Here is a 26,720-nt window from a genome sequence, read left to right on the forward strand (position 1 = left end):
ATTCATCTTCTGCAGTTCTTAGACCGCTTTTGGTTTAAGAGTAAGAACTATTGCTTTTATGAAGTGCCTTTTTCTATAAAGTCAAAACCTCACAGCAGTGTACAGAAAGCCAGTGCTATAAAGAAGCTAAGTAGAGTCTTTAATAGAGAGAGCTAGGTTGTAAGTGTTTTTGTTCCTATGGAGCAGATAGATTTGGTTCCATCTGTTCCATATTCATAACAAAGGAGCTCACTTGCAGGAGGACTGACTTCCTGGGAGTAGCATGGTAATGATCTTTCCACCACAGACTGAAAGGATCTGAAAATGGTCACTTCAGCCTAGCAGAAAGCAGCTAGCACTGATAGCGCTTCAGACCTGCTATTTTCTGCAGCTCTGTTTCAAGATGCATGTTTTTTCTGAATAAAACAAAACAAAATCATAAACCTTGATCTTCCTCCTGCTGTGCCCCCCTGCCTCCCCCTTCAGTCCTCCTTCTGAGGAGTTCAGGATGTTTTCTCAAACAAAAATGGAATGACATGTTACAAATACAAGGTCAATTTTTCTTTATTTGATCTTGGTATTAAAGGCAGAAGTGAAAAATTATTTACTGCCAGTCTGGGTTCTGTCTCCTGAACTTTTCTCATGATCTCTACTTTCTCAGCAAGAAGATTCTATGAACGAGAAATCTGAAGTCCACAAAATGTGTGCGAAAGTTCCTTGCTGGGTTTTGTAATTAGGATGCTCCAGTGCCAGCTTTGATTATACACCTCGTGGGCTTTCAAAAAAAAAAATAAATCCAGCTTGATCCAAGAAAAAAAAAATATTCTTGTCTCTGCAGGAAAGGGAAGAACAGAAAAATGCAGGAGTGTACCACAAGCACTCTTACTTGGCTAAAGAACAGATTATTCAGTGACCCCCTAAAAGGTGAACTGGAAGTTCACAGAGATCTTAAAAATTAACTAGGAATACAGAACGAGAGGAATCCTTCTGTGTCATTGGTTCAAGCTATGCAGTTTGCGAAAGAAGCCACAAGACAAACCCAGATTTACCATTGTCCTGGCTGGAAGTCCTGCTGGGGTGTGCTGGACCCCATGTGTCTCCATGCTCCAGGACAACTGGTGCCTGAGGCAGCTGTGATAGCTGGATGGGCAAGCAGCAGGCATGCATAGCCTGCCTTAGCTGATACTGCAGCATCCATGTAGGCATACTCAGGGTTTTCTTGGCCTTACAGCAAGCAATATATGTCATATAATTCATAGATGTGTGTGAAAGCATCCACTACCCTTGTTATTTAGGACTCCAGATCAAATAGTACACACATATTTGCAGATCTGATGCTTCCTTCATGCCAAAATAAGAGATTGATCTCAGACTGGTGTTTTTTGGTTGGTTGGTTGGTAGTTATTTTGAGTGCTGCATATTTTGCTGCAGTAACTCAGGGAGAAAATACATGCATTTCAAGTGACACTTTTCTTAACTAAGGTAAATGAGAGTATATCCAGGCTTCTTTGGAGAAACTCAATGCACTTGAACCCTCTGAAATGTGAGAGGAAAGAAACATCTGATGCACACTGTCATGCAGCTCTGCACAGCTACCAGAACTCGTATGCAGTGCAGATGTTCATTGGTATGGACTAGCCAGGAACTGCGATACAAATGTAAGTGGATGTTCATGATTACAGGATGTGAGGTAGGGATTGTGCCCTTCACTGGCCGTAGTATGACCAGGCTTGAGGTCTCCACCCACTGAGGCGTGGAGACACCACATTAGGTTAGAGGCACTTGAATTGAGCTGAGATGTATACTGTATGGTTGAGAGAAGTTAATTTGGCAGAGTTTTTGTCTGTCTCTTTTGATGTGAAATATGCGTCAGCAAGGAGGTTTCAAGTAAGTGGTTTTGTGTTATCCCGTATTGTTTTCCATATGTATGATCTTAGATACACATGGGAAACACCATTAGAAGCTGCTCACAAGTTGATTACGTGAGTTCCTTGACAGATTAACACGTAAAGAATAGAGGAGCAAGCTTGCAGTGAGGAGGTGCTTGCTTAGATCAGAAAGTAGCGGGTGGAAAATAGAGATGAGAATTTCCCAGGCTGCTTGGTAAGATTGTTAGTGTGAAACAGGGACTTTTCTGGAAGAGAGGTGAAGAAATGCTTCAGTTTTGAGAGAACAATTGTTACAGTATTCAGGAAGATGAAAGCTCTAAAGGTACCTGTGTGTTTCAACAGTCTGATGCAGTATTCATTGCTCTTGAGAAATAGTTTCCAAACCAACAGGGATTTTGAGCCCCAGTTACGGAAAAAGTGTACACATATATATCTAATTTTGAGTTCATCTGGGAATGATCACTGGAAATAGGGCTAAACATCCTGTGGTATATATTAATCTTAAAAAAAAAAAAAAAGGCAGAAGGAAATAATTTGTGGCAGAGTAAAATGAAAGGTTAGCTATCCCGTGGGTGTTTTAGACTTTCCCACAGTCATAGTTATGACAGTCGACAGTCCTTTTCTGGTGTAGGTGAGACATGTCAAATTCGTGACAAGACAGCAGTTTTCCTTGATGAGGCTGCAGCTATTTTCACACAGGTTAGCTTTTTTGAAATATGGATTTCAAAGTGTGAGTGCGACCTGTGGCACTGAACACAAGCTAGACAAGTGGAAGAAAGAAGCAGGGATCTAGACGTTTAAATAAAACTGCTGTTGCCCGATGCATAAAATTTGATTAAAGTTCAGCTTAACGTGTTCCAGAATTTTTGATGGTAAAGGTGACAAATTGAAGCGTTAAGGAAATCCTTCTAAGGACTAGATAAAAATTTCTGGCTCGTATGGTGGAGGGTTGAAGGTTCAGTAGTCTCTGTGCAGGACTTGAGCAGACTGGGAGTTCACCTGATAAAGATGTGTTATGAGTATAGTGCTGGCATCTGTTACTGTGTTTGTACTCCACTCAGTCATGGCCGGGGACCCCGCCATAGTGGGTATAATGAGACAGAAGATCTCTGCCCTGAGAATCTTTACTTGTCAGAGTTGGAGCTGGAGTTACAGTGGACTATCGAGTGTTTTACAAACTTTGCCTTTTCTATTTCATATCTGGTTTCCATCCTACACAGATTTGGATTTGTCCGTGTAACAGCTGACTCTATGCATAAAGGCATTTTTTGTGAAGGCTGTGCCAAGGTGCTATTAGAACTTTGCCAAGAGAAAAAGCCCTTCAGAAATCTTTTGACCAGTGGTATTCTCTCTAAGCAGTGGGTTTGCGAACTTTTGGGCATGCATGTGCACTCAAACATCTTCAGACTTGCATTATTCTCACTGTTTGCCTTCCTTTTAAATGACAACAAAATACAACCCCCACTCTGTGCTTTTTTCTAAATTTCTGCTGATTCTAAGGCAGCTTCTTGAAGATGTCTTCCTGCCTTTACATCTTCTCCCTCCTCCACAAGACGTGAACAAGATATTTTGTTGCTTTGCTAAGGTGAGTCAGCAGAAGTAACTTTTCATGTCTAGGTACGTGTCACACTCCTAGCACAATGCAACATTTATAATTACTTCTGTATTTTTATAAACTTGACAGAATTTACAAGCATAGGATAGGAAGCTCGAAATGTTTCTAAATATTTTAAAGATAGTGGCAAGCCCATGGAGTAGAATGGAATGCTTCTCCCTGCTTTAATTATAATGTCAGCAGTGGTAATGCTAGACACAGATAATATGAAGTCCATTAAAGCATATGAGGTTTAGTAACATGATACAATACCCACAAATTCCATGTGGGTGAACATGTTGCTTTAAAGATCAAAAAGAGAAGGTCATTGCTAACAAGACTATAATGTCTTTTTCAAAGGATTTACTTATGCCTAGTTCTTAGAGATGGAAATTAGCAAAATGGATAGCCTGCTTGAAGAAAAACATTTTATTTCTAGTGATACCAAGGGAAAATCAAAGTACAAAAGCGCTTATGAAAAGTATGAGAAGGATATATTTTTCTCTAAGTGCTCTATTTGATAGTATTAACTTGTTTTATTAGCAATTTACTCCAATACAGTCTTAATGTTGTGCAATAACTGTATTTGGTTTTGTTAATGCCACTGAAAACAGTAATGAGGTCTGAGGTTTTTATTTCATTCTAGTTAATAAGTGTTGGTTTGTTGCAACAGAAAAGTATGACATCAGTCATTTATATTGTGCTGGTGCAGAAATGTTAGCCCTTATTTTATGGTATGTAATACAGTTTGCATTTGTGAAAGATAAATGTTCTTATATGAGAGAAAGGCCTGCAAATATTTCATGTGTTTGCAACTATATGATCTATTCTTCATCTATACCTTGTATTTCACAGGAGCTTACATGCGACTAAAAGTCCATTCAAAGTAGGATATGCCTTTCATTTATTTCCAGAAGAGCTTTGTTTTTTAATGAGAAGAAACCTCATACAGGCAAGACTGATTCTCTGAGAAGCTCAGGCTACAGTTAGATGACAGCTTTGCCCTAGATCATAAACAAACATAACTTTTCTTACTATTATGAAAAAAGAAAAAAAGTCTTTGCAAAGAGCAGCTGAGCTTGGTTCTCATAGTGGTTCAGGGCTTGCTTCAGAGGAACAGCTCAGGCAGGGTTGGGTTTTTCTGCAGCTGAAATGTTTGCTTTATCGTTCTCCTGAAGATGTGAAGGGTACAGGTGGCCCTGCACTGAGGTGACTCTGTGTTTTCCTGAACTCCACTAGACTTGACAACTTGGGAGGACAGATGATAACAGTATGACTATAATAAACCTTTGGACTGGATCCAAAGTGGTGCTGACTCCCTCATATGAGCCCTCAGCTGCTGCTCACCTCTGGAGGAGCAGAGCACTGTGAAGGACTGGGTTTTGGGATGCATTGACATTCTGCACTGAAAAAGTCTGACTCCAGTACACCAAACAGGCCAACAACAGAGAAGTCTTGTCACTAAATCACCCTCTAGAGCAGGTAAGGGACCTTACTGGGAGAGATACAGGGCTAGGCCATGCTAGGAGGAAATTATAGAGAAATGGCTTAATTAAACTGGAAGCCCATGGTTTACATCTCTTACCATACACAATTTGATTTTCTGTTGTATGACTTTCCTATGAAACCTGCTTTCAATCCCTGCAGCCTTCAACCAGATATATAAGCTGCAATGGATTAGAAACTGCAAGAAAAATTATATTCTTCCTGGCCACGCAGTTGCACTGGGACAGTTAATTCAGCTTTAAGTGCTAATGCAGAAACAATAACTGTGTATTACTTTCTTCCAAGAACTCTCACTAAAATAGCATTTGTCTAGCAAGTCATTTCCTTTTACTAGGCTATTTTTAGGGAGTCTGAGAAATATAGTCACTTGTGAGATAGGCCATAATAATCCAGTGTTTTTACACAGTGCAAAGCCAGTGCAAATTAGGTATAAGACATTAGGAAATAAAAGTAGTATTTCACAATCTGTTGTTGTTATGCACACAGCTTTTATCCAGTCTTTTTCTTCCATTGCTGTGCACTTTGTGATTTATATTTTGCATGAAGTGCAGAATATAAGTCTGTGCATGTGTGTAGGCATGTATGTACATACATACAGACATGAGTACAGAAATAGGATATGATTGTTTTTACTTTCACTTCATACAGATGCAGATGAGCAGGCAGGAGTAAAGCAAAATATGCATTTGTATTAGGTGCCCTTTTAATACTGTGAATTTTAAAACTTCATTTGGAAATACTAGTATTCATAGTACTTTTGCCTGTATTAAGCCATAGGCAGTACGAGCTGATATCTTGCATCTGTTTGTTTGTTTATTTTCCTTGTTAGGTAATTTTTCTTAGTTTTGAAGTGTTGTTGACAGTCCTAGATCTGTTTCCCAGACAAGATTCTCCCTCCGTCTGTTGGCTTGAGATTTCTGAGTCTTTAACTTGCTCGATAATTTTTTTGGTGATCTCGTCTTGGTGATGACTAAATACAGAGAGGTGGTAGACTAAGCAATAGCAAAGGTACAAATAAGTTTAGTCACGTTTACTGAGGAAGTGTGCTTAATTATTACGTCTGAGGAATTAGTAAGCCATGGACTTTCAGTATTTTAATTTTCTCAGACTGGAGTCATGTTTATGCTACAAGAACAGAAGTTTTGCTGATATGTTGGAATGAAAGAGCAGATATGCAAAAAAGCTTTCTACATTAAACTCTAGTAGTGGTGAAAGCTAGGATTTCTATAGGACTACTATTTATATATGTTTAATTTTTTATTTTAACACTTAAAAGGATGAAATAATTGGTAAATCCTTTCTGGTAGCTTCTTTTTTGATTAATAATTTTGAAGACCCCTTCATTATCCTTAGATATGGGTCTTACTTCATGTGTGCACACAAAGGAGTGTTTTATTGATTCATTAAATTCTATCTGACTTTTTCAGTTGTACCATTTATGCAAATGTGTAACTTTTTTCAATCTAAACTGTGAGAAGAATATTAATAACTAATTCTGCATTTACCTGGCTAATTTGCATACATTTATGTTGTATGGTAAATCACATGAAAACCTACAGGGGAAAGGCTCAGCTCTTCTAACAGCTAATAGGCTATTTTTTCTTTTGACTCACACAAATTGAGAAATATTGCCTGTGGCAAACATGATGGAAAACTGCATTTTTAATGCTCTTGCACATACTCATTTCTTTACAAAGAAAGAAGCAGATGACTGTTCTTAAAAATAAAACTTTCTAAAGCTCTTTAACTGACACAGGATATTGGATGCTAAAACACTTCAGGTTGGTGGAATTATGATTTGCAGGTTGTATAAGGTTACCTGGATATTGGATTTGACTAATGGGAGTGGAATTGTGCCTGAAAGGGCTAGAGGCAAATCGCAGCTGTAAATATTTTCTCCCAAAGAGATTGCCTGTAACTTACAGGACTAAGAGAGTGGAAGGACTGCATAAACATGAGGTTCTGATTTACAACAGACAGCATCCTGTGTGGGGGGTTGCCACAGGTTCTCTCTTTGTCCTATTTCTCCAGGTGATTACAGAAGTTACACATGCAACCCTTTTGACTGGGCAGTAAGTGTTAGTAAGTGTTTACTCCAGTTACATGCATGTGATATCTTGATTTAGGGTGCTGGGGAGAAGTTCAAAATTAGTTCTCTATTGGCTTCCCAGTCTGAACCAGTATTTCTGTTCAGTGCTTGTGGTTGGGAAGCACTCCTCAGTGCCAGAATTTCTGTAACACACAGAGGATACTGGTGGTAGTAGTATATCTGCAATGAACTGAGGTGAGACCTTGGTGTGATTTCTCAGATCTTCTCTACAAGGAGACCTTGTTTGCTGGACATCTTGGCAGAGAATAGAAGAAAACATTGATCACAGTTTTCAAAGAAATAGTGAGAACAGATTTGTCTCCACAGTATTTCATGAACACTGCTTTATAATCCTTCAGAGAATACTCCAAGTGAACTGATAATGGAAACCTGAAATACAAAATAGTAAAGAGAATTATCATCTGCAGAGTATCTGCAGCATGTTGTATCAGGGCCGTGAGGAGACATGGTGGGGGGTGTTGGGTTTCTGCTTAAGGAAAGGATGCTCCTTTACCAGTGTCCCCCCCATCTAAGACAAAGGTGCCGTCTGAGTGACTCAGATAAATGGAGCGCTGTTTGTACACTGAACGGTTCCAGTTTTGCTGTCTAATAGGACCAACAGTGGATTGTGCCTTGAATATGAAATATATTTGTAGAGCTAAATGAGGATTTGAATTGCATTTATGATTATTTTCTTTTCTGTATCAGGACTTGCGTTTCAGGAAAAGGTGCAATGCTGTAATTAGAAAGCTAAGAACGAGCAAGGAGGCAAGCAGAGGAAACCACTGGTTACATGTCAATATCAGTAAACAGGATGGTTGAGACACTTTATATGTGTCACCCTAATAATTTGCTCTTAGGTTAGAAACTGAGCCTCAGATAGTTGCAGCCAAACTGCTGCCTGTCTCAGGAAAGGAAATACTTAATTACAGCTGTTGTCACATGACTGGCAGGTCCTGATAATCAAGTTACTTTGAAATCTTAACACCTTTTCTTTTTTGTACATTTACTTTTTAATTAGGTTCCTTTGTAGGTTGATTGGGCCATATCTTGATGACTCCTTTAAGGAATTTTTGGAGTTTAACATAGTAAATTGAACTGCTAAACTGCTGGAAAAAAACCCACACTATTTTCTGTGTATGTTACTTTTTGTTCTCTATCTGTGGCTTCCTGCAGTCACTGAATAACTCTGCTAAGCCTTATCAGACTGAGAAGGGACCTGACCTGTTATTTATATCTAATATATTAATAATGTACCATATGTTTTCTAGCAGAGAACTGCTTAGGAGTGGGATGAAGGGAGCTGGATTTTTTTTTTCCCAATATTTAAATATAGCTAGCAAATACTGAAATATTTATGGTTTGGCTCTAGATGAGGAGAGAATAATTTTCTTCACTGTCTTTCCTTTCCTTACAGGGTAAAAAAATGGTAATCAGAAGTGGTTCAGAGAAGAGAAATTTTCTCATCTAATTTATCTTTATGGGCCAATTTTGGATCCAGCTTGGATTTAGTCCTATGTGCAATCGTTCATTGCATGGGGATTTTTTCTAGTTCAACTAATGGAGATGGAATTTCATCTCAAGAATACAGAGATCGTGACTTGAATTTCTTCTGAATCGTAGAATTTTCCTATTTTAAAAAAAAAAAAAAGAGAGACCAAACCAGTTATTTTTACAGTCATTGAGGTTTTTTCATGTATCTTGTGATTCCAGAGGGATTTTAGTGTGCACTTCTTCTGTTTTTCGTTGTGATTCTTCCTGACACGAACTAAACCAGTCAGACCTTTTCCATTCTAATATCATTCATGGAAAAAAAGAGGATATAATCTCTTTTGTTCCTTATAAGGCATCTTTTTTCCAAAGGTTTCTGTCTGTTGTGCAGCAAGACTTCAATTGCCTTTTTTTTCCTTGGGAATTTCGGCTTTTGAAATGGAAAATGTTGCTTGATGCAGGTTCTATTAGCATGAGAATCTTCCTGCTTTCAGAACTGGCCTCTATTTTATAGCTAACATCATCTTTAAAATGGTCAAATAGAAAAGCCTTATACCAAAGCCTTAGGGGCTAGCCTGGTTTTGTGCAGAAAGGAGAATGAAATTTCTCTTTGTACCACCTAGAAAGGACATATTTTCTTATACTGTAGCTAATTTCAATGGAATGTAGCAACAACAGCAATAGTTTACCTGAGAAGCAACTTTAACAGATTCCAACTGACAGAGAACAGTTCTCTTTTTTCTTTCCAGATTTCAGCAATGTTGCTGTCTTGCAAGCATGCAAGAGAGTGTCAGAGAGTTTGCCAGACTTTGCTGCATTGGAAACCCGTGTTTCCTGCAAAGTAAAACACCTTAAAACCACTGAAATACTTCTGCTAATGCTTTGCTCTTCAAGTCAATTTTTGGTTGGAATTTTTGCAGTTGCAGTCAGTTTGATAGGAGATTTTTGGTTCAAACTGATCCCAGAATTTTTCTTGTAAGCCTCAGCTTTTGTTAGGTCCTGGCGGCAGCATTACTTCTGCTCCAGAAAAAGCATATTTAGCATTTATTCTTAGTAAATATTAATGCGTGCCATTTATGCTTTCTACTGTGTTGCTTTGTTCATTTGGTGTTTATTTGTAACTGTTCGTCAAATACTGTCAACCATGCCACCCTGATTTGGAGTTTTTTCATCTTCAGCAAGAATTTGCCATTAAAGCTATTTCCATGTAGAAGAATAGGACTTCAAACTTCCAACTTGAGTTCAAGCTTCAAGGCATTAACTTATTTTGAAAAAAAAACCAACCCAGATTTAATGAGGACTCTTGGCTTTCCATAGTAGAGAGCAAGTGTGATGTGCCTAACATTCAGAGAAAAAATAGCTTGAGCTTGTTGCTGAAAGAGGCAGGGGGTGGAGGGGGGGGGAATCCCAGCTGTTGCCATCATATTCTGGACATCTTAATTCAACAGGCAGGGTTTTCATTGGGTACTGGTGAAAATATTGCAGAATAAAGACAGAGAAGAGAAGAGAACAGAACAGTACTGACAAACTTACTGCAATGTGTATGAGAGGACAGATGACATGAGCCAATCTGACTTTTCCCTGTGGGTGATACATCTGGTCTTAAGGCAAAAACTCGACTGATCTGTGGTTTTTTCGTTTTTTTTGTTGTATGTGGTTTTTTCTTTCTTAAGATGAAAAGGAGAAGGGAGAGGGAGGGAGAAGAAGAAACGAAGAAAAAGAATATTGATTGCAGTCATGCAGCTTGGCAAACAGTTCTTAATTTCTCAGGAAGGCCAAAGAGGTTGCAGTGTATCCCTTTATCACCTTGGTCTTGGTTGTTGAGGCAGATGTGAGAGCACAGCAATGTCACTTTATTTTTTTTTGTAATTCATTATTATTCCTTCTAAAGGAGTAAACCACTGATTAAAGAGCAATCTTTCTGGGTTTACTGCAAACATTGACAGTACATAATTTCCCTGGAAAGAAAAAAAGCACTTTTTCATACTTGTCACTTAAAACTGCATCAGTTTCTGGGATGATGATTTAAATGCAGCTGCTATGGTTGCAATAGGACTGCAGCTTATGATACAGTCTATAGCTGCAAACCCATGTGAGGACTGGTGGAAAAAGATTTAGACAGAGAACAGATTTTAATGTTTTTCTTGCAAAGAACATGGCCAATCACTAGCTGTTGCTTGCTCTTAAGTATCTGCAAACATTATGTGCACATACAAATTTTATATGTACAAAGCATTAATTTTCTGTTTTTCTAGATAGGATTGCTAGGAGCTAATAACATTCTATCTAGTCAGTGGTATCATAGTTAGTCACTGAGTAACAGAGTATTCTAATAAACAGCAGTGAGCAAAATGTGCTTATTTTATGGAGATAAACAACAGCATGTAAGCATCAAAGCTAAAACTTGCCTTTAAATAAATGTGTGTCATGATGCACTTCTGAAATAATTTCTGAGCAGGAAAAATCTGTTACTGATGAAATTACTGTAGGGACTCTATTTTGGCTAAAGTTGGAAATGTTCTTTCCACCTTTATACTAGTAATGTGGTAATGACTATAGGATTCTTATCTTTTGAGAAATCTACAACTGCATGTTTAGTCTGAGCAAAGCATTTAGCCAGCTACGTATGTTCTATAAGGGCCACAGAAAGGACACAATTTCCTGAATATAACCACAGAGTGCAAATACTGTGCCCTAAATAAAACACCAGTTACTGTAAATGTCAGTAGAGGGAGTTTTTCTGACTTTGATTTAGTAAGAGCCTATAGCAAAGCCAGCTGTTAACACTTCTTAACTGCTTGTCATTGTGAAGCGGGGAGCATAATTTCTACGCATTTTTGTGTTCTGATTAAAAGAGGGGAACAGTTTTTCAGACACCTCCCAACAGGTGCAGAACCCCAGCATTAGCTGTATTGGGCTCTTTACTTTGCTCCTTTTTTTGTGTTTGTACTGAATTTGCTAGTTCTTCTTGGTAAGTTCTTCCAGGAAAAAGCTGATGCCTACCTTGGAAACACATCATCAAAGGCTAAGGGAATTTATTTCAGGTTAGTTGATGAGACCTTCAAGTGTGAACTTAGCATGAAGACAAAGAGTGCACGTTCATATGTCTGTGTAGAAATAATTTTACTTATTTGTCACAAACAGGGATGGAATTAACAAAAATGGATGAAACAGTGATAAACAGAACAGACTAACGTCTTGCCAGCACAATCATCTTTTGTAAATCGAGACAGCTTCCAATAGTTGCCATTTGCTGCAAAAGGCAACTTGTTCTGCCCTAATGCATAGCTTTTTGAATAATGGGCGAGACTATGCAATGAAATAAAAATTTCTTTACAGTGGTTCAGGCAGTATTTTGCAGCTATAGCTTTTGAGGTTTTTTGCAAGGGCAAAAAATTGTGCATGCAAATAGTCTTTCACAAATGAAAATTTTCATGCCCGAGTCAAGTTGCTTGGTTGCCAGTGTGCATGTTGAACTGCAGGCCAGTGTACAATTTCAAAATTGCACACATTATAGAATCATAGAATCATAGAATCGTTATGGTTGGAAGAGACCTCAAAGATCATCAAGTCCAACCATATACCCAATGCCACCATGCCCGCTAAACCCACTAAACCATTTCTTGAAGCACCACATCTAAACGTTTTTTGAACACCTCCAGGGATGGTGAGTCCACCACCTCCCTGGGGAGCCTGTTCCAAAGCCCAATGACTCTTACAGTGAAAAAGTTCTTCCTAATATCCAACAATTGATGAAAGTTACGAATGTTTTCAGATTGGCAGACAATACACCAGGGAGTCCAGTCTGTGGTGACGGGCAGGTGTATTTCCTTATGATCATGTATTTTGAGGCAAGAGCAGTTCTAGAAAGTAAATTTTCACAGCAACACATGTTCCTGGGAAATAAGTAGGTCCTGACACTAGTCTTACGTGTATGATCGTTTGCATTGGTGCTAGACATGTTGTTTCCACTTATTCTTTTTCTCCTAATATGGTAAGCACTCTTAAAATGAAATACTTTGAATGGGAAATGATGAGGGAGGGCAGAAAGAAGAAATAAGCTGATTTTGGTTTGTTAGTTATGTATAACATGGGGAATCACGTTTTGACTGAAGCAAGATAAGTGTTCTCTCAGCAAAGGCAGATGTATTGGAACACACGGAGGCTGACTTTGCTGTAGAATTTAATGGTGTGCATTTCTACTTTTGTGGAAGTGTATACATAGTTCTATTTCTAGCATTGTCATCTTCAGCATCATTTTGATTTTTCATCCCTTTTTGGGTTGCTGAAGCCTATGGCCTACTGTTTCAAGACTAGCTTTTCTCTAAGTGATCTTAATTATTCTGAAGTGTAATTTTTCAGAGTAGACATCTGCATTACAACAGAAACCATATTAAACAACTGGAGAAAAAGGTGTGGAAAGGTGAAGGGAGATAATGAAACATTGACAATACCATGTACTTCACCTCTTCCGTGTAAAATAATCAAAAAAGAAATTACAATAAAAGCTGATGTTCTTTCTCTGCTTTTGCGTAATCAAGCTACTTTGTGCACTTAAAGTCCTTACGTGCAGAGGCTGAAATGCATCCAGCCCTTCAGATGAGGAGAAGATAAAAGGTATTTTATTTTAGCACAAAAGATGATTTACATTTTCACTCTCTTACTCTTCCACTTGTCTTTCCTTCTTCCCCATTTACAGCTTCTGCGATCCCAGATAATGGAAGGAGATCCTGTCTAAAGCTTAAGGTCTTTGTGCGACCAGCAAGTAAGTTCTTCAGATTAAGCTTTTTGAGGGTGACTTTATAGTGCATGCTTTACTGTGTGGTCTAGTAAACAGCAGTAATTTTTTTTTCACTGTTAAATCTGTGTATCTGTTCTGTAGAGCAATATTTATGTTATTTTCATTATATTTTTCTTATCATTTTTCATAAACCTTTGTTTTAATTACGTGGCAGTTGCTAACTTGTTGTTTCTTAAACTGTTGTGCAAATGGAAGACTATACTGGCATTTGGACAAGTGCCACAGATTTTAAAATACAAATGTGCTTAATTATATATAGTAAGTAGAGAGAAAAAAGAGAGAAAAAAAGGAAAGTGGGGAGTTTAAGGGTGTCTCACTAACATATTTGGCTGTTATCTCTATTTTTGTTATAGACAGCTGTATGAAAACTATAGGTGTTCATGATCGTGTTTTCGATGTTAACGACAAAGTAGAAAATTCATTAGAACCAGCAGGTTAGTATACTTAGAGAATCTCTTTTAACAAAAGCATTTATCCCTCTGGTGCTTCAGTACTTTTTTTCCTCTTCTCTCTGCATGCTTTGCATGGTACAACTACTCTGCTTTTGCACATTTCTAGCAGTCCTAGTATCCCTTATGGTATATTTCCTGTATCCTTGTTTAATGCAGGGGAGGAAAAAATGTTGCTTTATTTGGTTTTTGAGTGATGTGGTTTAATAAGATATGGTGTGTGCCAGTGTAAAATTTTCACCAGTATGCTGAAGTCACTTGCCTATCCCAGCCAAACACCCAGCATGTTGGCAAAACACTCTATTTACTAACTAGGCCTAAAGTTTTAGAAATAAAGCCAATGGGGACATTTCACTTATTCAAAATAAAACAGAACCACTGCTTGTTTAATTCTGGTGCATGACACAGACATGCAACTGACAAGAGTTAGTGTTTAAGTAAGAAATTAGTCCTCTAAAATTATATACTTTTGTATGTATATTTGGTTAGGCAAAGTATCATTTTTACATATGTGCATGCGCACACACGCACTCTGATATATATAAATTCCTATCCTGTTTTACTGAAGCAGACTTAAGTTTGGGGGGGCTTTTTTGTCTTTTTTTGCAAAACACTGCCTTAGGAATAAGAATAATGCTTGCTATGATAAAGCCCCTCGTCTGCCTAGGGCAAAGTTACAGTAACCTCAACCATCAATCAAGCTGTGTCTCTGTGTGGAAAGTGCATATGTATTGTTTATATGGCTCAGATTTATGACAGATAGAAGCATGTTTAATTCTAGGGGTGTGAGTAATCCCACCAACCTCAGTGGGATGGCTCATGACATTAAAATTAGGTGGATATGTAGGAAAAGTATTTATAATAGTAGTATCACCTGTTTGTTTTATGTGTACCTATACACTGCTCACAAACTGTATTCAAGCCTAAATAATTAAAATACACAGTTAAATAAGCAAATTATACCAGAAAAAAATTACACATGTACCATTTAGTACATACCCTGAAGAACAGATTGCCAAGATCTTTTTTTTTTTCTATTATGCTATTTGAAAGACACTGCCCCTTTGGAATGGAGCAACCTACCATTTTTTTTTTGCTCTTTGTTATTTGCAGTTCCTTTAATTAAAACTCCTTATTTATACAGAAGTATAAGTAAGGCTTTCACAAGTTAGCCAGTTTCAACAATTTACCTATGGCTACACAATAGATTTTATTTTCTCTAACAGAAATTTTGGAACTCTCCTGAAAATTTTGGTTTTGAAAATCAAAGATGTTCTGTAAGCAAATCTAAATGCAAGGAGAGTGCATTTACATTAATACATTTGTACATTTGTTAATGGCATTCTTCTAGAGAAGGCGTTAGGATGGTCTTTCCTTATCTCTAGGTAACCTATGAATCTAGAAGCTCAATGCATTTTTTAATGTTTTGTTATTTGGTGAACATGGGCTAAGTAATGTGTATTTCTCCTGTTACTGGTTTGCAAAAGAGCTCATCTGAGTAATAAATACTTGATTTCAGAAGACTTGCTGAGTATTTTTTTTCAGCAGTGCCATTCATTTCACATTGAATGGCTGAACCTAATAACTAGCATCATCACAAACGCGTTATCGATAGAAAGCAGCAGGCAAGCCAGGGAACCAAAATCATACAAAGAGCATCCTGCAGTCTGAGATGAAATATTGTTTGTGTTACCAGGAGGAAATAATAGCTCTGATGAGAAGGTTTGGTACCGAAAAGTTCCCACTCCTGACATCAGTGCATATTTGCATTATTATTTGGACCAGTCAGTATTAGATAATCAGTCATTCCCAGATCTGCCAACTGCTGTCACACTTTTCTGTTATTAGGCTGTTAGACTTGCCACTGCCTTGGTGGATCTTGTTGCATGTGATCTGTGTCATGTACTAATTTACCTGCCTCTGACGTGCGTCTTCTGCTTCTGTGCTCTCCCCTTGCCTGCCACTGTCTTCTTCCACAGTAGACAGAAGAATTGGGAGGCAGGAGGGTCATGTTCAGCAGATTATTTATTGTCACTGTTCTTTTAAAAATCACCATTTGTGTGATATTTGAACCCTTGTAATTTCACTGGTTTTGTTCAGGAATTTGTAGGAAGCTGGTCTATAGAGATCACACTTGTTTCAGAAGTGATGAAAGTAACTGGCGCTATTCCTGTCTTCCCCTTCTCTTCCTCCTTAATAATAAAAATAAAAAGTCTCTAAACAAAAATTGCAACTGTACATATCTGGAAAAATTATACCTGAAGCATATGATGTAAAGCTATGTAATCTGGAAAATTCATGGCTGTCAAAATAATTTTTCTAATTACTGCTGCCGTCCTCAGTCTTTAGCAGTGACTTTTGAGGTTTTACTCAGAAATGTTGTCCTCTTCATCACTTGCTTTGAGCGTTTAAAATAAAGCAAAACATTTTTCCCAAGCATTAAAGATTGTGCAGTGTCATAACTCTGGAGCTCCAAGGAAAATCATATTTGTAAAGTGATTTTAAGCATCACGGATTAATCGTGTGCTCTACTATACAAGTGCAGAAACCTTGGAACTGCATTGACAGAAAACCCAGATGATTTCTTGAAAGGAACCCCTTAATGTAACATGAAAATTAATTCTTCTGTGAAGAATGGCTTTATAAAAATGTCACCATAGAAGATCTCCGTATTTTTCATTTAAGAAAAGTAATCTTTTCAGTTTAGGGCTTTTCCATCGAGTTTTTTTAGCAGTAGCCAGTGTTCCAGTCATGGCAGTGTCTGATAGTCAAAGAGAATGAAGATTTATTACTGCTCTACAGTAGTTCTGCCCTATTATGTTTTACTGCTGACTCATGGATGTAATTAGGACAAAACTCTTGACATTCAATGTTGCAAATTCAGACTTATTTGCAATTCTATTGATGATGCAAGAGGTAGAAGGTAATGCACATCATTGTCCTCTGTAGTTGTAGTTCATCAGCAGGGAGTAAATGTTTCCAAATGGGGAAGAGCTGACTCTAAATAAATGGAAGGAGGTAGAGCTGACAGTTAGAATAAGGTTATTTTTGCCCCCATAACTTCTGAGAGTATTATTTAATTGGAAAGCTGCTCTTGTGAAGTACTATATGCTCATTTTGGTAACACCAAAGTACAAGACAGTAACTCAAAAGTGAAATGTGAAACAGCTTTTGATACTGACAACCACTAGGAATGGCACTTTTCAGTAGCCAGCATTCACTGAAATTTTTAGATTCCTTTGGAATAATTCTAAAGGAAAAATATTAGGGCCTCGTTCAGGGCTGAAGTGCCTGGGAGGTTCTCCCTGCCATACATGGTGAGGAGCTGTAACCAAAGTCATTCCAGCCAGTCTTTCCCACTGACATCAGTGGGACTTTAATCTGATGTCCCTTTCTTAAAAACTTGAACTTATTTACAGCTGATCAGTGCTCGCTTTTCATACTTTTACCTTGAGCAGCACTGAAGACCTGTTGATAAGCCTGACACAATTGTAGTGTCAATTAGTGCTAGAAGAAAATATGTGATAAATTGCTAATCCAGTTTACTGTGCCTCTTGCTGTGTAACCAAACTGGGGCTGAAGAGACTATTAACCTGAATTATGCTAAGTGCTCTACCTGTTTTGTGCGAGGTGTCAAGGGTATGAAGGGGAGGGAGTTTGTTTTAATGAAAGCTAAGTAACACGAAAGGCTCTATGCCAGAGTGGCATGGCGATCCCAGTGTTCTGATTCCCTCTTCCCTTAGTGCCTTTAATTGGAATTGCACAGCTCTCACCCAGTGTAATCCTGGCAGTGCAGTTTGTTGAGATGGGAGCTACGAGACAGATACATCATAGATATGTAGACATCTCTCATAAAATGGAGGAGCTTATTACACTAAGTAGTGAGATACTATTAATTTTCCTGGAAACTTGGGCGCTCTAAAATAACTTATGAATACATTTTGAGGCCACTTCGTATTTCCTAAAAAGGTTTAGCTTATTTCATTATTTTAGTACCAAGAAAATTCAGACCCAGAGCTGACTTTTTATGGCAAGCCTCAGACAGATTACTTTTAAAATAGCGAAATTAGATAGCTGTGGATATGGAGGGCTTTGCAGAGAAAAATACCACACCTGTAACAACACTGAATTTGAATTTGACTTTATCTACCTTTTTTATGTTACAAACTGTGGCTTTAAGGCTGATCTTTAGTTGACAAAAACTAAACAGAGCTTTATTTGATATCATAAATTAATATTTGCTACCGTGTTCTCTTCTGCCACTAATGTATTAGCATGTTTTCCCAACTCAGCTGGTTCTTTTTTAAATTAGTTTTAGCAGCATATATGTAATTCTGTATTTATGTACCATAACAATTAGTCTGTTACCTATGAGGTTTTCCAGATTGAGTATGTATCCTATAAAATTGGAGTTTGTCATATGTTAGCCTTTAAAATTCTGTTTTAAGAAAGGGAGACTGGTCTTATATCCCTTGTGCATCCCCAGATGCAGTATACTTCAGTGGAAATTTTATGCATGGAAGCAGAATATATACTTGGGCTTACAGGCTGTCATTTCAGATTCAGGAGCCAAAATCTGTAACTGAGTAAGGGGATTAACTGCAAAATTAATTCTAAGCACATGCAACTCTTCTTCAAGCCCTTTTGGAAATCAGGTGTTGTTATTTAGCTGCCTCCCTATCGACATTGCTATCTAATGAGCCATCCAAAGCTAGAGCTACAGTGTTTTATTAGAAGAGGAATCTTTCATTCCTCAATCTGCTGAAATCAGACTTACTTTCTGCTCCTCTGGTCTTCAGTGGGAGTTTTGCCAGTAAGAAATGGAGGACTTGGCCCCAAGTTGGTTACATAATGAGGTATTACACGCTTGTGAAAGTCAATGACAGCACAAGGTTCATTGCCCTATTTCATAAAGGCACTGAAATCTACTTACAGTTGTCGGCTCAGTGAGAGTTTATTAAGGATGCAAAATCTCATTGGAATGTATGCTTTCTGTTTGAACAGATGATACCGTACATGAGTCAGCCGAGCCATCCCGTGGTGAGAACGCGGCACAGACACCAAGGATACCCAGCCGGCTTTTGGCAACTCTGTTGTTCCTCCTGGCAATGCTTTTGATATTATAGCACAGTATGCTCCAGCAACCTGTCGCAGAAAATATCAGGGTCTTGGAACATCAAAGATCCACCTAACTGCTCATCCCAAGAAAGGGACTTTATTGTTTTTGCAGATGTCAAATTGTTATTTTTCCCTTTTCTTCTCCCTTTTAGCCTGAACTCAGCAAAAATTTGAAGGGGATAACTAGCTTCTGCACCCATCCCTATCTACCCTGTGACTTTCTTAACCCCTCCATATAAATAAAAGGACTCCAAATGAAAATGCCAAACTATAATAGTGACACTAGTGATTCTTATTTTCCTCTGCATTCTCCTTTAAGAAGTCACCTCTATTAGCTCACTGTGTCATCCATATGTGGACAAGGAAGAATAGTGGCAGATGCAGTCAGTGAAGGATAAGGAAAGTGAGTGAAAGCCTGGGAGAGTTTTTCTCTCTGATACAATATTTATGCCTTCTCGTTCAGCACTGTAAGATGGTCATGCAAGGCATCGTGTCACCATGTCAGGACTGGAGGGGAAATATTAAGAATAGATATAATATAACACCATTTCCTCCAGGAGTTTCTAAATGAACAGGCTTCTGAAAGGGAAAGCCGATGTTTCTTATAGGACTGTCTTGAAACATCTTTGACAGTAAAATTTGTGCTCATGAGTAGAAATGCTGTCTTTGGTGAGAGGAAGAAGTTAGTATTTAGGAATGTTAGCACACAACAGGCAAGGTCAGATTTAGGAAACTTCACTGGGGGTGTGAGTGCCTCTGTTATTTCGTTTTAAGGGGATAATGCACACCGGATTATTTTATTTTAAAACAAATCACCGTGGTGCTACAATTTTTTTCTTGAAATGCAGAGGCACTTTTCAGAATAAAGTGACCTTCCCCAGCGCTGACTTAGTAGTTGATAGCCTTTGATGCTGCTTTGGGTGTTAGTACATGCTAAGAGATGACATCAGTGGCCAGAGGAAACATATTTGGGACACGGGATCTCCAGTGTGCTCTTGATTTGTCTCTCCTGCAAGTTCCTCAATCATGGGAATGAACTGCATGTAGAAGAAACCAGGACACTCTAGTAGCATTGTTTGGTGGGGGGAAAGAAAAGAAGTGTGGAATACGAATTCAAGTGTTGATTTTTTATCTTTTCCCCTTCCAGCACAGTTTGAAGAGTAGATGAAACGTGTTTATCAGCCAGAGATAAACTAGATGGGCTCCCAAAGACTTAACAAAATATTTTTTTAAAAATCTGCTAGAATAGAAAATACATTATTTAGATATACTTTATGCTGAGAGTGAGTATATATGCTTGTCCTATTTAAACATGTGAGAGAAGTGGTAACCCTTGATGCAATTAGGAAATGGGACTGTCTTGTTTGATGGAATTAGGAGTGACCCTGTTTAAGGAATCTGAACCTTGGCTAATGTAGAACTTTAAAAAAGTCATTTGCCAGGAAGTGCAAACCTTGGGGTATTTTTTGGCTAGGCTGCCATGAAATATGGACTGCTAAGCATAATCAGGGAAATATCAGACCAAGACTGAAACAGAGTTTTTCTGACAAAAACTCTGATAATTATGTTAAATGTGAAGCAAAACATGGAGCGCATTCAAGCAAAACAAAAGTCTTCTATATTAATTCTGAACAAAAATTGTGGTGTAACAAAATTGAGTGATACGATTAACAGACAGCACTTTGTGGGCTTTTTTTTAATAAAGAAAAGCTTTCCAGAAGTTGAAGCAGCCATTATCCAAAAAAGGAGAGAAGAGGGAAATAAATTTTAAATGTAAAGGGAGGTTTATGCATGCTAAACTATGATCTGGGCTTGCCTGATATCCTACAACATGGTCATTATTGCAGGGCCTGTGCTTATGGGAGGAATACAGGAAAATTCCTCTAGTAAGGAGTGCACACAATAGAGAGGCGCAGTCTGAACAGTGAGGGAAGTCATCATCTCATTACAGGCTATCTGGTACTTTTCTCTCTTTAATGTAGATGTGCTTGGTACACATGCTAATACCTCCTGTAGGTGGGAATTAAGCTTTGGATGAGGTGGGCTTAGTCAAAATGCACCTTATCAAATGGATTATTAACCAGAGTACAGATAATATTGCATGATAGGTAACCATATTAAAATGATTCATAGCAATTGCAGGCAGTCGTACGAGTCGTGCCAATTTAATGTAGAAATGATGACTTAGTTTTTCGTCCTTTGTCTCTGAATGATGCTAGAGTTCAAGACATACGTTTATCCACAGCAAAGGTTTTTCACTAGTGTTGCTCCTGGTGAAATTCACCCCTTTGTTTTGTCACAGAGCCCTGCTGGGTAGATGAGGAACAACACAAGTGACGCAGCTGCAAGTCAGATCCCTGTGCTGCCTGGCCTGGTGTGGCTGGGAGCGTACCAGACACTGTCAGTTTGATACTTGGTGGCATCAGGCGATCCCGGTCATACTGAGTACATAAATGCTGATGGGCTTTGTGTTGCATTGCAAATCTCTGGATGCTTTAAATGCAGATGTTGGTGCAAATTAGGGAGATTTCTGCTCCCTTGCCCTCTATCTGTCCCAGCTCAAGTCTGAGGGACTGATTCTCCCTCAGCCTGGGTGGCTTTCTTAACCCCATGACCTGCACTCCTGGCTGCCAAGGGCATTGCAATGTGAAGCAGGGAAAATAGGGATCAGTCAGTTTAGTGGATACTGTGTATCCTTTAATAGGCAAGGTAACATTTCGTGTTAGTTTAGAATATTGTTTTGTACTGTACTTACTTGGATGGCAAAGGAAAGACAAGTAAAACTTAAAGCTATGTTCTTTAAATTCTGTATTATTAGCAACCTCTGTTGTACATAGTGTTTGATAATAAAGTATTAATTTGATTCTTATGTCTTTTGTAAGTGAGAACAATAGACTTTCAGGATATTAAAATCACATGTTGATTACAAGACAGAGCTTTGAAGCATCAAGTGTGATCATGGCTGAGAACTGAGAGACAAGTGGCCATGACACTGCAGCATACAGGACTCACCTTTGAAAATCGTTCATCTATTGCAAGACTTCACAATGTCAAGACCTGGAACAACATGACTTTTGATGATCAATGTTTTGTCCTCAGTGTTTAAAGATCTGATGTTGGAGCCCTGTGGTTTCTGTGTTAGTTTTTGTTCTTTTGTATCATGTTTGTTTCTAAAAAGGCTTTGGGGATATAACAACTCTTCTGTTATTTTGTTTGTTTGTTTGTTTCTTTTTTCTTTATTTTTTTGCTCCTGTTTTCCTTCTTGTTTTGTTTCCATGAATAGTTTTTTCCAGAAAGGATCTTGCCAGTGTCATGTGCGATATATGTATGTACTTGATTCCAAAAGAACTAGAAGCAAATTTGGGAGTTACTGAGAGTAGATGAGTAGATCGTTTCCTTTCCTATATAATTGTGGAAGGAAAATGGTTGTATTTGTACCTGTTGATTCCCACCCCTAACCCTCAAAACTGAACTTAGTCCATTGCCTTGTGAGAGCAATGGTTCAGTCACTTTCAGAGGCTTAGAGTGTTAACTCTTCCCCTCCTTTCATTACACTTGGATTTTGTAATCACCAGTTTTAATGTACAGCCCTCCACACTTCTCTTCCCTCTTCCTGGCCTTCCTCCTCTTCCACCCTCCTCCTTTCTTAATTTGGAGCTGTGAATGGGCAGATCTGTTTCTGGTCTGGCATCACTGAGTTTTTCCCATGCATTCGCCCCTGAGCTTCTCAGATGTGAGACAAATCTCCCTACAATAGGCTTGCTGCCATTGTCTGTACAGTTTAATAGATGCTGGCATGTTGGAGGTTACCCATGAGTCTGCGAAATCCGCTTTCCATGCTTACTCTTGACACACCATTGAAGACACTCATTGTGTATGCATCTGGGTATGAAAGTCCAGCTCAGTGTGGTCCTGTTGCTTGTACTGCCCTGCTTTGCAGTTTCTTCGCACTTACTCATTGAGTGCTGTTTTTGAAATGCTTACATTATATGAACTTAAAAGAAAATGTTAAAAAAAAAAAACCGCACCCAAAACCAGAAAACACCCAAAATCCCTGCCCCGTAAGATCTGTATTTGTATATACACGTGTCCGTACAATTATACTTAAATAAAATTAAAGATTTTCATCATTTTAATTGGTTCTCTTAGGCTACATTTTTGTTCAATGAATTATGTCTTTATTTTGGGGGCTATTTGTATCTACCTTACATAGAATCATAGAATGATTTAGGTCAGAAGGGACCTTTAAGGATCATCTAGTCCAACTTCCCTGCCATGAGCTCAGAGCCCCGTCCAGCCCGACCTTGAATGTTTCCAGGGCTGGGGCAAGCAATGAGGAGTATGAGTGGAAAAGTGTGAAGAATGCAGTGGACACAATGATTGACTATCTAGAGCTGTAACTACCAACATCCTGGCTGGTCTAAAGCCTGGCTACTCTGCTCTTCACCTTTTTTTTTAATGTGTTCATAGCTCTTCCAAGTACTTAGGAGAGCAAGGAACCACGTCAACTGAGTGTTGGAGGATTAAATAGTTTCCATCATCACTCTTGCCCTGCTCGGGGCCTCCTGAGCAGTCTTCCTTACTCCCCTGGGTAACAGGTGGTTATATGGTATAACTCTTGGTTCTTGAGGAACAGAGCCAGCCCCAGAGGTGTGCAAACAGGGCAGTTGCACACAGTGTCCCTGTATCTACCCAGGACGACCCCCAGACTGACAAAGAGATCAGGCTGGAAGTGGCTTTGATATCTTAGCCGTGTTTACCTTTATAAGGGAGGAAAAGGGCTGAGAGCAGTGGGAGCCTCATGAGTGGGAGAATTCGAGCAAGGGTGCCTCTGCAGGGAAGAGGAAGAATGGGGAAGCAGGCACCTGGCTGGCTGTTTCTCTTCCTCCTTCCTTCCACCCCTACCTCCAGAGACTGATGTAGTGCCTCCAAAAACGCACAGAACTGAATTGGGGTTGACTTGTATTTAGGTCTGAAATGGTTGTCTTTGGCAGTGCCTGCTCACTAATCTTATGGTAGGTTTAACCTGAGAATTTAGGCCATAGAAGGTGGGGGGCACATACCGAAACCTATAATGCATGCACCATGCATTCAAAACTCAGCTGTAATTACACCATGTTAGCATTAAACTCACTGAAAGCTTTTTATTACATTTAATTAGTTGACAGGGCAGCAAGTACTAATTATAACTTACTCTAACCTTCTTTACAAATGAGAAGTGACAGCTTGGTGAGACGAGAAGTGTGTTTGAGTATTTGATACAAAGAATTGATGCACCAGACCTTTTTCCTCTGGAGCTGTGGTCTAACCAGGGCAGGGTTATAAGTGACACATGTTCAGTATGGCTTAACATAATAGCCATGTCCAGAAAATATCCTGCAGTCTGACACACTTAATAGCCTTTGCTCAGAAGACACTCTGCTTTTGCTGAGAATGGTATTTGATTTCATTTTTCTGCATTAGTGTGCACAATGGGCCTTTGTCCTCTCTCATCTTTCCTTCTGCAGAACAATTCTGCTCACAGAGTACCTCTGAAGGCATTCTTAGGAATATTGAGGAATGCATCATACCACTATGATATGGTTGTGTGCCAAAGTGGTCTTATTCTTTCAAAAGAAAGCTTTGATTTATATAGGTTAGAGATGTAGTAACCAGCTGGGATAGTTAAATTTTTTTACAGGCTTCAACAGCACAGGATTGAAAAGTGCCTTCTTCCTTATAACTCTTGTTTTTGTTAGCATTTACCCTTTCTACAAAGTTTAAAACGTGATTTAACTTTGTGTTACAGGTGTATGTCTGAGTCCAGATCAAGACTCAGTCTTCACTGTAAAGGCTGCAGTACAGACAGCTCTTGTATGAGATGGCTATTTATGTTTGTTCACTTTCAGCACCATTTTAATTTGCTGCTACAAATCAAAGCAAGCTGAAGTATCACCTATTTAAAATTTTTGTTAAAATTTTCTTCTAGACCACATAGAAGCTTTTAAAGCAAAGTATTTGTTAGATGCAAAAATATCCCTTAAAGAAAGTTCTAAATGGAAGCAATATTGCAAAGAATGTTGAAGAGCTAAGCATGTTTTTTTGTTGGTTCCCTCTCCCCAGATAAATCTGTTAGCCAACTGATACTGTCAGTCATATTTAATTCGGGAGAATTCAAACCACAAGATAACTCTTGCAGCCACCAGCACATCTTGAAACACTCATTTTTCCTATGATGGTTCTTCAAGCAAGTTCTTACATCATTTGACTACACAAGGAGGAATATAAATACAAGAAACTGCAGGGCAACAAGCTAGATATCTACTTGGAGAGAAAGAAGAATAATTTTCTGTTTTGCCTAGAACTTCATGAAAGCATAAACTGCATTTAAGTTCAAGAGTATAGAGTAAATTCTAGATCCTTATCCGCCTTGTGATGTATCTTTGAAGTAAAGGAAGGAAGGAAGGTATCTCTTTCTGTATATACAATCTTAAGTGCATTCTTACATAAAGCTATCTTTCAGTTCTTATGTTCAAAGCATGCTCTAAGTGCTATTTTGTGTGACACAGTTGCCCACTTAGCAATATATATTTTCCAGTACTAATTTTAACACATTTAAACACATTTCTTTATCCATAGACAGAACTGCTGTTGGCAAAACTGAAATTTTTGTCTGGATGGTATTTGTAAAAGGAAAGGTCAAGTAAATCAATAGGATACTGTAGGTGTAAGCATCCCTCTGTTCCTTCTACTGCTGAGAACCAATTGTGCCTTTTGTTCTCATGTACTGTAACTTGCAGTATCTTAACTAAAGGTTCAACTAAAGACTGACCACCTAGTCTGAGAAGTTTAGGAGGCGCTTTTTTTTCCTCTGTCACTTTACCTATTGCAAAACAAAGGAATAAGAAGTCTAGAAACTGAATGAAACAAAAGCAGAGCATCTTTGGGTCTAAAGTTGCAACTCTCATGTGATATTGAAGTTCTGATCTTTTTATTCTTGGGTATTGGGAATAAATGAAGTGCTACATATTGCAAAATGGCAAGCCATGGTCCTGTAGCAACTGTCCTTGCCTGAGGAGGTCAGAAGACTCAGGCCCTTGGCTGGGTGTGAGTGCTTCAGTGGAAACTTGGCGTGCTGTGCGTTACATAGCACTGCGTGTATTCCAATGTTTCTGTTTGCTACAATGAGAATGGAGAATGGGTGCGGAAGAGAGACAGAGCTCGTTCAGTCACAGACGGCTAAGCAGCAGCAGGAAGTATACAGCAGAGTTTAAGCCAAGGAAGTGGCTTCTGGTGTAAACTGTCCGTGAGTAAAAGTCTTGCTTATTTGTTGAAATTCATAAAAACATGAAATAGAAATCCTGTAAGGTGCCAGATCATGTTCGCTAGAAAAGGTTCTCTGGTCAAGCACTATGCTTGTCAGGCAAAGATTTACCATTCAGTCAGGCCAACACTGATCAGGTTTGAAAACCCACTAACATTTAAAAATATACACCTCACCTTGCCATTCTAAAACAGGAAAAACTTGAAATCTTGCACTCTGCAAGGTTCTTCAAGGCTATATCTGGAACTGTTGCATGTGGAGTTGGCAGCTTAGGATTTCGAAGAATCAGGCCCTTGTCAGAGGTCTTCCCCCATTGCTGAGCACTCTGTATAGCAAATACTTTAATGGTGGTTTTTAAAGTTGGTTTTTGGAGTTACTTTCTGTTGTTGTTGTTTTATCTTTGCCATCAAAAAGATCTTGAGGCTGAATTAGGAGTGCAGAGCACAGATAAACTCACTTTCAGGGGGCAGGATACAGCTACATTTCGATTTAGGACGACTG

General features: G+C 38.6%; 1 protein-coding gene across 1 annotated transcript in view; it reads left to right on the forward strand.

Annotated features, from left to right (window-relative positions):
* The window catches only part of LOC104164077 (ephrin-A5-like), a 58,110-nt gene extending 37,993 nt beyond the window's left edge, over positions 1 to 20,117 (forward strand). The window contains exons 3-5 of the mRNA XM_009703302.1: positions 13,248 to 13,313; positions 13,703 to 13,783; positions 18,803 to 20,117. Of these exons, the coding sequence (XP_009701604.1) occupies positions 13,248 to 13,313; positions 13,703 to 13,783; positions 18,803 to 18,924 (269 nt within the window). The 3' untranslated portion in view covers positions 18,925 to 20,117. The remainder of the gene's footprint in view (positions 1 to 13,247; positions 13,314 to 13,702; positions 13,784 to 18,802) is intronic.
* The last annotated feature ends 6,603 nt before the right edge of the window (positions 20,118 to 26,720 follow it).

This window comes from Cariama cristata, unplaced genomic scaffold (genome assembly GCF_000690535.1).
Source record: "Cariama cristata isolate BGI_N322 unplaced genomic scaffold, ASM69053v1 scaffold707, whole genome shotgun sequence".
Lineage (NCBI taxonomy): Eukaryota > Metazoa > Chordata > Aves > Cariamiformes > Cariamidae > Cariama > Cariama cristata.